The 11,950-nt window shown below is 40.6% G+C and overlaps 1 protein-coding gene across 1 annotated transcript; it reads right to left on the reverse strand.

Moving 5' to 3' along the window:
* Positions 1-8,594: 8,594 nt before the first annotated feature.
* Positions 8,595-9,503, reverse strand: LOC107063157 (KRAB-A domain-containing protein 2-like). Its single transcript, XM_015314635.1, has 2 exons — positions 8,884-9,503; positions 8,595-8,793 (listed from the first exon to the last, which is right to left on the reverse strand). The coding sequence occupies exons 1-2, from the start codon at positions 9,501-9,503 to the stop codon at positions 8,595-8,597; spliced, it is 819 nt and encodes a 272-aa protein (XP_015170121.1).
* Between the last annotated feature and the right edge of the window lie 2,447 nt (positions 9,504-11,950).

The following is an 11,950-nucleotide window of genomic DNA, read 5'->3' on the forward strand; positions in this document are numbered from 1 at the left end:
TTAGATGGTCATGTGATTCTTAGACTTCCGTTGTGTCTTTCAAAAGATTTTTAATGCCTATTTTGGATTGTTTGGATTCAAATAAGTTTTAATTCCGCACTATTTCTATGTCAAATGCAATGAAATACTATGAGGCTTGTATTAGACCCCTTCGGGGTCGAGTACGTCGTGTCGCATCTAGGGGCTAGCCTTGGTCGTGACAAACATGGTATCAAAGCATAAGATTTTGGAAATGGTTTTTAGGATTGATGTTACACAAGCCACGTCTAGTAGAGTCTTGTTCATCGGTGTAAGTCGCGACACATCTATGAGCGAGAAGCTATAGGACGTTAGGGAGTTACACATCTTTCATTATTCTTGAAGTCGTGCCTTAGAGTTTAGATCTATAAGTGTCCTTTTCCTAACCCTTCTCTTGTGTTTATAGGATATGAATACAAGGGCTAACCCAAGAAAGATGTAAGAAGAGATTGTGAATGAGGGAGTTCCTCCCAAAGAACTTCAAGGCTACCTAGTTCCTCTAGGCAATGAAGGAAATCAAGTTCCGGTGGATCCCCCGGCTCTGACCAATGAGAAAGTTAGGTCGGCTCTTATGATTATGGTTCAAACCGAAGCTACTCAGGCTCAAGCCATGACGGCTCAAGCTACTAGGGTAGTTGAGGCTAATGTGAACCCCAATGTGAGTACTATGGCTTCTAGGTTAAGAGACTTTGTGAGGATGAATCCTCTGGTATTCCTAGGTTCTAAGGTGGGAGAGGATCCCCAAAAGTTTTTGGATGAGGTGTATAAGATAGTCAATGCTATGGGAGTGACTTCTATTGAAGAAGCATAACTTTCCGCCTAACAATTGAAGGATGTTGCCCAATTTTGGTTTACTCAATGGAAGGCCAATAGGCCGGTTGGAGCGGGTACTATAGAATGGGAGTTTTTTAAATAAGCATTCCTTGGTAGGTACTCTCCCCGTGAAAAGAGGGAGGTTAAGGTAGGGGAGTTTATCAACCTTAGGAAAGGTACCATGAATGTTCAAGAGTACACTTTGAAATTTACCCAATTGTATAAGTATGCTCCATCTTTGGTGTCTAACCCAAGGGATAAGATGAGTCAATTTGTTACGGGTATATCCGACCTAGTTGAGGAAGAGTGTTGTATGGCAGTGCTCCATGATGATATGAACATTTCTAGACTCATGGTGTATGCTCAATCTATTGAGGAGTCCAAACTTAAAAGGAAGAATAGGGAGTTGAAGAGAGGTAGATCCGAGTAGCAAGGTCAACCTAGGTTCTAGAAGAGAGCTCCAAACCAAGAGTTTTTAAGCACTCCTAAGGGTAAACAAGAGAGAGGTAGTGGACCTCAATCTTCTAAACATACTTGCCATAGTTGTGGAAAGAAATATTTTGGGAAGTGCCTAGCTGGTACTAGTGGGTTCTATGGTTGTGGAAAGAATGATCACCAAGTGAATGATTGTTTTACTCTTACAGCTAGAGGAAGGGAGGCCAAACAAGCTTATCTTAAAGGCCCAGATCTAGATGTTCCAAAGTGGAACCGTTTCTATGCTCTTCAAGCTAACAAGGACAAAGAAGCTAATCCGGATGAAGGCACTGGTAAATGATAGTCCCTTATGGTTGTGAATGTTTTCTTGAGGTTCCTATGTTGTTTTCATGTAAGCCTTAGTTGGGTTTACTCCTAAGTGCGGGATAGTATGTTGAATAATAAGGTTGTTGAGAGTTTTGATATCCTTATATCTTTCCTTCTATTCCTATTCAAGCTTGAGACCAAGAGTTCCTTGTAGCTTGTTTTATGTTTTTGGATTCATGTGTGAATATGTGTTTCCATGGTATCCTTATGATAGGCATGTTCTTAATGAGTTTATGTTTGAATGAGAAAATGAGTTTATATGAATTATGTTCCTCTTGTTGATATGCATTTAGTATGAGTTGTCTATATGCTTCATGAGGTTAAATGTTGAACATGCCTAAATGTGTTTTTATGAAGAAATTGCATAATGTACTTAATGTTGTTTTGATGAGCATGATACGAGTTAGACAAGGTAATTCCTCTAATGCAATGAGAAATGTGAAGTTTTGATGCATAATGAGTTTGTAGATGAAGTTCCTACTTTCTTACGTTGCAATGAGCTTTTTGATGTGAAGTTGAGGTTTCCTCCTAGGTTTGTGCATTGTTTATGATGTAGCATGCGTAATGGGCTGCTAGTCTTGAGTCGTTAACCCTTAATGTGTTTTAAGTGTCATTCTAGGACGAATGTTCCTAAGTGGGGGAGAATGTAACGGCTTGCAAAATGATAGGTTGAACTAGAGCCTCATTGTGTAACCTTAAGTGGATGTCTAGGTTGTTTTTGGAACCTAATTGAGCACGTAACAAGTCTAGGGTGCATGTAAGGACCTATGCTAATAAGATAGAGTGAAAGAAACCTTGTTCTTTGTTGGGCCTTTTGGCGATGGGACTACTTGATCGCCCAAGTGACTAGATGATGTGCTAAAGTGCACTTGGGGTCGTCTAGTGGGATGTCCCTTAGGCCTAGGTTTTGGAACAAAGGGCTAGCTAAGTCGTAGCTCGCTAACAGGGTTGGCGAATCACCCATTAGCCTTCTTCATCGCTTAGTGAGTCGCCCATTTCGTGAGCTTACTGGAAAAATGAGTGAGCCAAGGGTGCACTTGGCGAGTCGCCTAGAGCCCTTGGCGAGCCATGAGGGTCAAAGGGCGATGTAAGTCGGGCAAGGTGTAGATTTTTAAGTTTTAACTTTGTGGGTCTTTAGTTCCTTTCCAAAGTTGAGTCCTCATTATTCTATTATTTTCTTAACAACTCTAAAATCCTTTTTAGACTTGAATCTCTTCAATTAAGTCACTCCAAATAGAATTAAAAGAAGACCAATCTCCTCTCAAATATTTCTCTCACTAGAATTATTCCATTGAAGAAGAAGAAGGAGGGGAGGCTAGGGCTTGAAGATTCAAGGTGTTTCTTCCTCAACTTTTGTGGGAAATCTATAGCAAGGTATGGTAGTATCCATCCTTGTTTAGCTTTTCATTCAAGGAGCCAATTTCAAGGTGATTTCAAGTTATCAAAAACCTAGGGTTTTACTCAATCTCATGGGTTCTTTCACCAAACGTTTTCAAATGGTTATTAATGACATATTATGGTTTTATTAGTGTTTAATTGATGATTTATGATGAAAATACTCTAAGAACCCATGAATTCTCTCAATTCCTAATTGTGCCCTTATGAAGTGGGTTCGATGATTATGAAAGCTTATGAATGGAATATGTCTAAATTGCTTTGGGTTATAGAATTGTGTCATTATCTATGCCTTAATTGTAGTAAATTGTTGGTGAGTTGGTGATTTGAGACTCATGGCCTTGAAGGGCAAATTTTGATCAAATTACATATTGAAGTAGAATTGTGCTTGACCTATTTGATCCACTTGAAAGGTAGAGGTGTTTACTTACTATGTATATTGTGGTACTGAAATTATGTATATCTTCATTGTACCTCTATATATGAAGGATCTATGTATGATCATGATGTAGAGTATATGTATATGATTCCAATGAATGTATAATGATCATGTTTAGAATGTAATTGTATTATTGATTGAAAGCATATTCTCAATTGACATACATGAATGATGATGATGGAATGTGAAGGGTTTTCTCCTTTGTGTTGTATCTTGAATTGGTAGGCTTAGACATCCTCTTCTTGTACAATGAATGTATCTTGACTTAAAGTCTTAATGTCTTGAATTGGTAGACCTAATATTAGTAGCCTTTCATGAATGAAGGAAAAGTATTCTAGGCTAAACCTTGGATCGGTAGACCTAATGTTGGTGGCCCTTCATGAGGAGTCTAGGAACTAATGTAATGTAAAAACCTTGAAGCGGTAGACCTAATGTTGGTGGCCCTTTCATTTGTGAAATGATGAACCTTGTATCGGTAGACCTAATATTGGTGGCCCTTCTAGGAAACTCAACGAGCTATCCTTAATGTAGCTTGAATCGCTAGACCTAATGGTGGTGGCCCTTTCTCGTGTAATGTACCTTGGGTCGGTAGGCCTAATGTTGGTGGCCCTCTCTAGTACAACAATGTAATGCGAATGAACTACTCTATGGGAATGGAGGCTAAGCACCGAGTAGATATGGTAAGATGGTGACTCTCCCAATGTTAGGTTAAAGTCCAATGAACATCTTTCTTATCCCATAACTATGTGCCCACATAGGTAAAACACACTTAGTTCTACCTTAGGCAGGTGGAACACTTTTCTTTGGTGTAGGGTTACATGACACCGGATTCCATGATTTAGCTCTCATGGTCAATGCCGGTTAATGCCTATTCCATCATGTGAGATGTGCATTATGGTTTCTTGATGAGTTCGATGAAGTGTGAGTCGTAGTATGGGATGCCATCCATGCATTTCTTGAGTAGGCTTTGAGAGGGTCATAGTGAGTTCTCTATGTCTTAATGGCTAATGTATGAAAGTGTCCTAAATAAAGCTAATGAAGAATGTTGACTCTTATATGCTTAAATGAGATGATGTAAATGATGCATGCTATACTTTGATCGTATCATGAGTTACTTCCTTGTCATGACTTATTGTATATGAATGTGCCTTGCTTATGGTGACTTCAAAGGAGTACTTAGTGTGAGTAGTAGTATGGGATGCTACTTGCACATTGCACAAGCATGCCTTAGGGCTGTCTTAGGTGATGGCCCTTATGTGATGATATGAATTCTGAAAGGTTTATGTGTCTTATATGTGAGTATTGTGTGAAGATGGAAAGTTTGAATGGTTAGTTCACTTTTGGTGACCTTAAGGTGGTACTTTAGTGTGGATTGTGGTATGGGACGCTATCCATACATTGCACAAAGTATAGTTGGAGGGTTACTTGAGGTGAAGGCTAAATGTGAAGGTAAAGGGTTACATGTTGATTATGTTCTAATGTGGTTAAATGACATGTATGTGGTTATGTTTGAATATTATGCCTCTCATTCTATATTAATGAGATTTTATCAAAATGGCATACAAGCATGTCTTTCAAACAAAATGTCCATTTTAAGCATGTTTTTGCATGGCTATCATACTTAGTACTTAATTGTGCTAACCCATTCTTCTTCCATGTTTTTACTACAAGTGTAGGTTTCGGCAAGTGATTGCTTGTATCTAGATTTAAGTGCTTGGATTGCTATTCTTCCTAGATCAAGTGGTATGTCCTCATAGATCAAGGACAAGTGATAAGAAGTTTCCTTTATTTCATGTAATAAACAATATTAGTCTTTTTGATTGTGAAGGGTCGTGACACTACTTTAGTTTTCAAGTCATTGTTTAGATGGCCATGTGAGACTTAGGCTTCCGCTGTGTCTTTCAAAAGCTTTTTATTGAGTATTTTGGATTGTTTGGATTCAAATAAGTTTTAATTCCGCACTATTTCTGTGTCAAATGCAATGAAATGCTATGAGGCTTGTACTAGACCCTTTCGGGGTCGAGTACGCCGTGTAGCATCTAGGGGCTAGCTTTGGGTCATGACAAACATGGTATTAGAGAAAAAGATTTTGGAAATGGTTTTTAGAATTGATGTCTCACAAGCCACGTCTAGTAGAGTCTTGTTCATCGGTGTGAGTCGCGACACATCTATGAGCGAGAAGCAATAGGATGTCAGGGAGTTACACTTCTTTCATTATTCTTGAAGTCGTGCCTTAGAGTTTAAATCTATAAGTTTCGTTTTCCTAACCCTTCTCTTGTGTTTATAGGATATGAATACAAGGCCTAATCCAAGAAGGATGGAAGATGAGATTGTGAATGAAGGAGTTCTTCCCCAAGGTCTTCAAGGCAACCAAGTTCCTCTAGGCAATGAAGGAAATCAAGTTCCGGTGGATCCCCCGGCTATGACCAATGAGAAAGTTATCTCGGCTCTTCTGACTCAAGCTCAAGCCATAACTACTCAAGCTCAAGCCATGACGGCTCAAGCTACTAGGGGTGTTGAGGCTAATGTGAACCCCAATGTGAGTACTATGGCTTCTAGGTTGAGAGACTTTGTGAGAATGAATCCTTCGGTATTCCTAATTTCTAAGTTGGGAGAGGATCCCCAAGAGTTTTTGGATAAGGTGTATAAGATAGTCAATGCTATGGGAGTGACTTCTATTGAAAATGTGGAACTTGCCGCCTATCAATTGAAGGATGTTGCCCAAATTTGGTTCAGTCAATGGAAGGCCAATAAGCCGGTTGGAGTGGGTCCCATAGAATGGGAGTTGTTTAAAGAAGCATTCCTTGGTAGGTACTTTCCCCGTGAGAAGAGGGAGGTTAAGGTAGAGGAGTTTATAAACCTTAGGCAAGGTAACATGAATGTTTAAGAATACTCTTTGAATTTACCCAATTATTTACGTATGCTCTATCCTTGGTGTTTAACCCAAGGGATGAGATGAGTCGATTTGTTATGAGTATATCTGACCTAGTTGACGAAGAGTGTCGTACGACGATGCTCCATGATGATATGAACATTTCTAGACTCATGGTGTATGCTCAATCTATTGAGGACTCCAAACTTAAAAGGAAGAATAGGGAGTTGAAGAGAGGTAGATACGATGAGCAAGGTCAACCCAGGTTCAAGAAGAGAGCTCCAAACCAAGATTTTCAAGCACTCCTAAGGGTAACCAAGAGAGAGGTTGTGGACCTCCATCTTCTAAACCTATTTTCCATAGTTGTGGAAAGAAGCATTTTGGGAAGTGCCTAGCCGGTACTAGTGGGTGCTATGGTTGTGGAAAGAATGATCACCAAGTGAAAGATAGTCCTACTCTTACGGCTAGAGGAAGGGAGGCCAAACAAGCTTCTTTTAAAGGCCCGGATCTAGATGTTCCAAAGTTGAACCGTTTCTATGATTTTCAAGCTAACAAGGACAAATGAGCTAATCCGGATGAAGGCTCCGGTAAGTGATAGTTCCTTATGGTTGTGAATGTCTTCTTGAGGTTCCTATGTTGTTTTCATGTTAGCTTTAGTTGGGTTTACAGCTAAGTGAGGGATAGTATGTTGAATAGCAAGGTTGTTGAGAGTTTTGGTATCCTTATATCTTTCCTTCTATTCCTATTCAAGCTTGAGACCAAGAGTTCGTTGTAGCTTGTTTCATGTTTTTTCAAGTCATGTGTGAATATGTGTTTCTATGGTTTCCTTATGATATGCATGTTCTTAATGAGTTTATGTTTGAATGAGAAAATGAGCTTTTATGAATTATGTTCCTCTTGTTGATATGCATTTTAGTATGAGTTTTCTATATGCTTCATGAGGTTAAATGTTGAACATGCCTACATGTGTTTTTATAAAGATATTGCATAATGTACTTAATGTTTTTATGATGATCATGATATGAGTTGGACAAGGTAATTCCTCCAATGTAATGAGAAATGTGAAGTTTTGATGCATAAAGAGTTTGTAGATGAAGTTCTTACTTTCTTACGTTGCATTGAACTTTTTGATGTGAAGTTGAGGTTTCCTCATAGTTTTTTGAATTGTTTATGACGTTGCATGCATATTGGGCTTCAAGTCTTGAGTCGTTAACCCTTAATGTGTTTTAAGTGTCATTCTAGGACGAATGTCCCTAAGTGGGGGGATAATGTAACGACTCACAAAATGATAGGTTGAACTAGAGCCTCATTGTGTGGGTTAGTGTAACCTTAAGTGGATGTCTAGGCTGTTTTAGAACTTAATTGAGCAAGGAAGAAGTCTAGGGTGCAAGTAAGGACCTATGCTAGGGAGATAGAGTGAAAGAAACCTTTGATGGACCTTTTGGCGATGCGACTACTTGTTCGCCCAAGTGATTTGGCGATGCGCCAAAGTGCACTTGGGGTCACCTAGTGGGCTGTCCCTTAGGCCTAGGTTCTGGAACAAAGAACTTACTTGGAGTTCAGAAACAAATTTCGCGCAGAAGGATGAATCAGTGATTGCGACTTGAGGTTCTTGAGAACTTAAGATTAGGGCTTGGAATCTTTGATGAATTTAGGAATTATGGATGATGGGAACCGTTTTAATCCTCTTAAGAACCGTTATGGAAGAGAAAATAGGGAGAAAAACCTGTCCTTTGGAGTTTGAAGAGCAATATATATGTTTTAATTCAATTTTCATTTCACACGGGTTGGATCGGTTTCTTAGAAGTACTGGGTTGTGGACTACAGACCGTGAAAGTACCCGTGAAGGTCAGCACGGTCCGTACAGTGGTCCGGGGAATTGACTTGGGACAAAATACTTACCTCTGGTTCACGAGAGGCTAGACGATCCATACAAAGCTTGACGGACCGTGAACTCTTCCGTGAACCCTTTTTGTGGCAAATTCCAATAGCATCATTTGGTTGATCCTGATATTGACGAACCGTGAAAGTGCCTGTGAAAGGGACCACGGTCCGTGAGACTGCTCGTAAAGAGCGGTCTGCACCCAATTCCTGCAATTTATAACCCATTCTCTCTTGCACACATCAACACACAATGACTATAAAAACAAAGAAAAATAAAGAAAAAGGAAAAATACCTATGACAAGTACATCTTGGGTTGCCTCCCAAGCAGCGCATAATTTAACGTCGCAGCGCGACGCAGGTTACTTGATTACTCAGACTTCATCAAGTTTACATTCCTCCACAATCTTCACATCCTTTGGAACACCCAAATATGCTATGATTCGCTGGCCATTGGCTTTGAACCTCTCGCCCCTATCATTTTCCAGTTCAATAGCACCCGACTGAAACACCTGTGTTACCTTAAAAGGTCCAGTCCATTTGGATCTCAACTTTCCCGGAAACAGACGAAGTCTGGAGTTGAAAAGTAACACCAAGTCACTCGGAGTGAAGCTTCGTTTCTCAATATGCTTGTCATGATATAGCTTCATCCTCTCCTTTCACAGTGCAGATCTCTCATAGGCTCTCAGACGGAACTCATGCATCTCATTGATCTGATCCAACCTCAGGTTTGCAGTTTCGCTCCAACTAAGGTTCAGCTTCTTCAAAGCCCAGAGTGATTTATGATCAAGCTCAACCGACAAATAAAATTCCTTTCCAAACACCAATTGATATGGAGACATACCAATAGGCATCTTGAAAGCTGTCTGATATGCCCATAGAGCATCATCTAACTTCCGTGCCCAATCTATCGTGTTGGTATTCACCGTTTTAGCCAGAATTGCTCTAATTTCCCTATTGGAGAACTCCACTTGGCCACTGGTCTGTGGGTGATAAGGTGTTGCTACCTTGTGTTGTTTGACTCCATATTTAGCCAGAAGAGAGCTGAATAACTTATTGCAGAAATGAGAAACACCATCACTGATGATAGCTCTTGGTGTGCCGAACCTTGAGAAGATATTCTTCTTCAGAAAGCCAGCAACACTCTTACCTTCATTCTCAAGCAAAGCAACTGCGTCAACCCATTTGGAAACACAGTCCACTACAACCAATATGTACTTCTGCCTATAGGAGCTCACAAATGGGCCCATGAAGTCGATTACCCACACATCAAATAACTCCATCTCTAGAATAGGTGTCATGGGTAACTCATGGCACCCAGAGATGGCTCATTGTCACTGGCACAGATCACAACTCCTCACTACATCCATCACATTTTGATGAATTGTGGGCCAGTAGTACCCACATTGAAGTATCTTATGAGCTGTCCGAGCACCTCCATGATGACCACCTACCGGAGAGGAGTGACAGACTTTTAGAATATGCAACATCTCAACTTTAGGAACACATCGCCTAATGATGTGGTCAGCACACACCCTGTACAGATAGGTTTCATCCCAAAAATACTTACCCACATCATGCAGGAACCTCTTCTTTGGTTGATAAGTCAGCCCCTCAAGCATCAAGTCACTAACGAGATAGTTAGCAAAATCAGCAAACCAAGGAATAAAATCAAGAGTAGCGGCTAATACCTGCTCATCCGGGAACGAATCATTTATGTCGAGCTCGAGTTCCTCTTTATTTTCAGCCTCCAACCTCGATAGGTGATCAACTACTTGGTTCTCACAACCTTTCCTATCCTTCACCTCAAAGTCAAATTCCTGAAGAAGTAACACCCATTGATCAACCTTGGATTGTCATCCTTCTTTGCCATGAGGTGTCTCAGAGCTGCATGGTCTGTATGGACTATCAATGTAGTGCCTAGAAAATAAGCTCTGAATTTCTCAAAAGCATACACCACAGCTAGCAGTTCCTGTTCAGTAACTGTGTAGTTTCGATGTGCTACATTTAGTGACTTACTAGCATAGTAAATTGGATGAAACATCTTATTGAGCTTCTGGCCCAAAACTACTCCTAAATCAGTACCGCTTGCATCACACATCACCTCAAATGGCTCTGCACAATCTGGGCCAATGAACACGAGGGTAGAAATTAACTTGTCCTTCAGTCATTCAAAGGCTCTAAGGCATGCCTCATCAAAAATGAAGTTCACCTCCTTCTCCAAAAGCTTGCACATGGGGTGTGCAATTTTGGAGAAGTCCTTGATGAAACTCTTATAAAATTTGGCATGTCCTAAGAAGCTCTGAACACCCATCACACAAATAGGTGGAGGCAACTTTTCAATCACCTCAATTTTGGCCTTGTCGACCTTTATACCCTTTTGTGACACCTTGTGCCCAAGGACTATGCCTTCTTTAACCATAAAATGGCACTTTTCCCAGTTTAGCACTAGGTTGGCTTCCTCACACCTCTGTAGGCCCCTGCTAAGATTCAACAAACAATCATCAAAGGTATCACCTACCACTGAAAAGTCATCCATAAATACCTTTAGAGTGTCTTCTACTATGTCTGAAAAGATAGACATCATACACCTTTGGAACATTGCTAGTGCATAACATAGTCCAAATGACATGCATTTAAACGCAAAGGTGCTATAAGGACATGTAAAGGTGGTCTTTTCCTAATCTTCAAGAGCAATTGATATCTGTTTGTAGCCAGAGTATCCATCTAAAAAGCAGTACCAACCTTTGCCAGCCAACCTATCAAGCATCTGGTCCATGAAAGGCATTGGGAAATGATCCTTCAAGGTCCACTTGTTCATCTTCCTGTAATCCAGGCACACTCGCCATCCAGTGACTGGCCTCTGCGGGACCAACTCATTCTTGGCGTTTGCAACCATAGTCATACCGCCCTTTTTGGGGACACATTGTACCGGACTGACCTAGTGACTATCAAAAATAGGGTATACCACCCCAACATCCAACCACTTGATGATCTCCTTTTTGAACACCTCTTGCATAGGTGGGTTTAGCCTCCGTTGATGTTCAATGCTTGGGCTGCAGTCCTTCTCAAGTTGAAGTTTATGGGTGCATATACCCGGATGTATCCCAATGATGTCAACAATAGTCCAACCAATGGCCCTTTTGCACCTAATCAACACCTTGATCATAGCAATCCAAGATCACAAAGTTTGTCAGAAAGATGAACGTATCCACCTTTACAAGCACATCACATAGTATGCCCACAGGTCGCTTCACTGACCTATCTACCATCATCCTTATGGTTGTGGGTTTTGGAACTCCTAAACCCAGTTGCTTGTAGATGGCCAGCAGCATCAAGTTTATGTTGGCCCCTAGATCACACAAGGCCTTTGAAAATTTGATCGATCCGATAGTGCATGGTATTGTGAATGCACATAGATCTTCATTCTTCTTCACCAAAGACCTGGTAGCAATAGAACTGTAGTGATGAATATGGTTAGTCAAATCAATACTCACCGCTCTTTTCTTAGTAACCAAGTCTTTCATGAACTTGGCATATCCTGGCATATGCTCAAGAGCTTCCACCAATGGGATGTTGACTGACAACTGTCGCAGCATGGTGATGAACTTTGCACATTTCCCATCTTCGGCTTTCTTTTTAAGCCTTTGAGGGAAAGGAGGATGTGGTCTTGGGATTTGCTGTAACGGTAAGGTTCCCTGAACCTCTTTTTCTTTAGCTCTTACTGGTT

This window comes from Solanum tuberosum, unplaced genomic scaffold, assembly GCF_000226075.1.
Source record: "Solanum tuberosum cultivar DM 1-3 516 R44 unplaced genomic scaffold, SolTub_3.0 scf00015, whole genome shotgun sequence".
Lineage (NCBI taxonomy): Eukaryota > Viridiplantae > Streptophyta > Magnoliopsida > Solanales > Solanaceae > Solanum > Solanum tuberosum.

What these genes read in the sequence shown, in the direction of transcription:
- LOC107063157 (XM_015314635.1), bottom strand. Translation starts at nt 9,503, where the DNA reads ATGGAGTTATTTGATGTGTGGGTAATCGACTTCATGGGCCCATTTGTG. An exon ending in GCCTATGAGAGATCTGCACT is followed by an intron (nt 8,794 to 8,883) that starts GTGAAAGGAGAG and finishes TTTCAACTCCAG; the next exon opens with ACTTCGTCTGTTTCCGGGAA.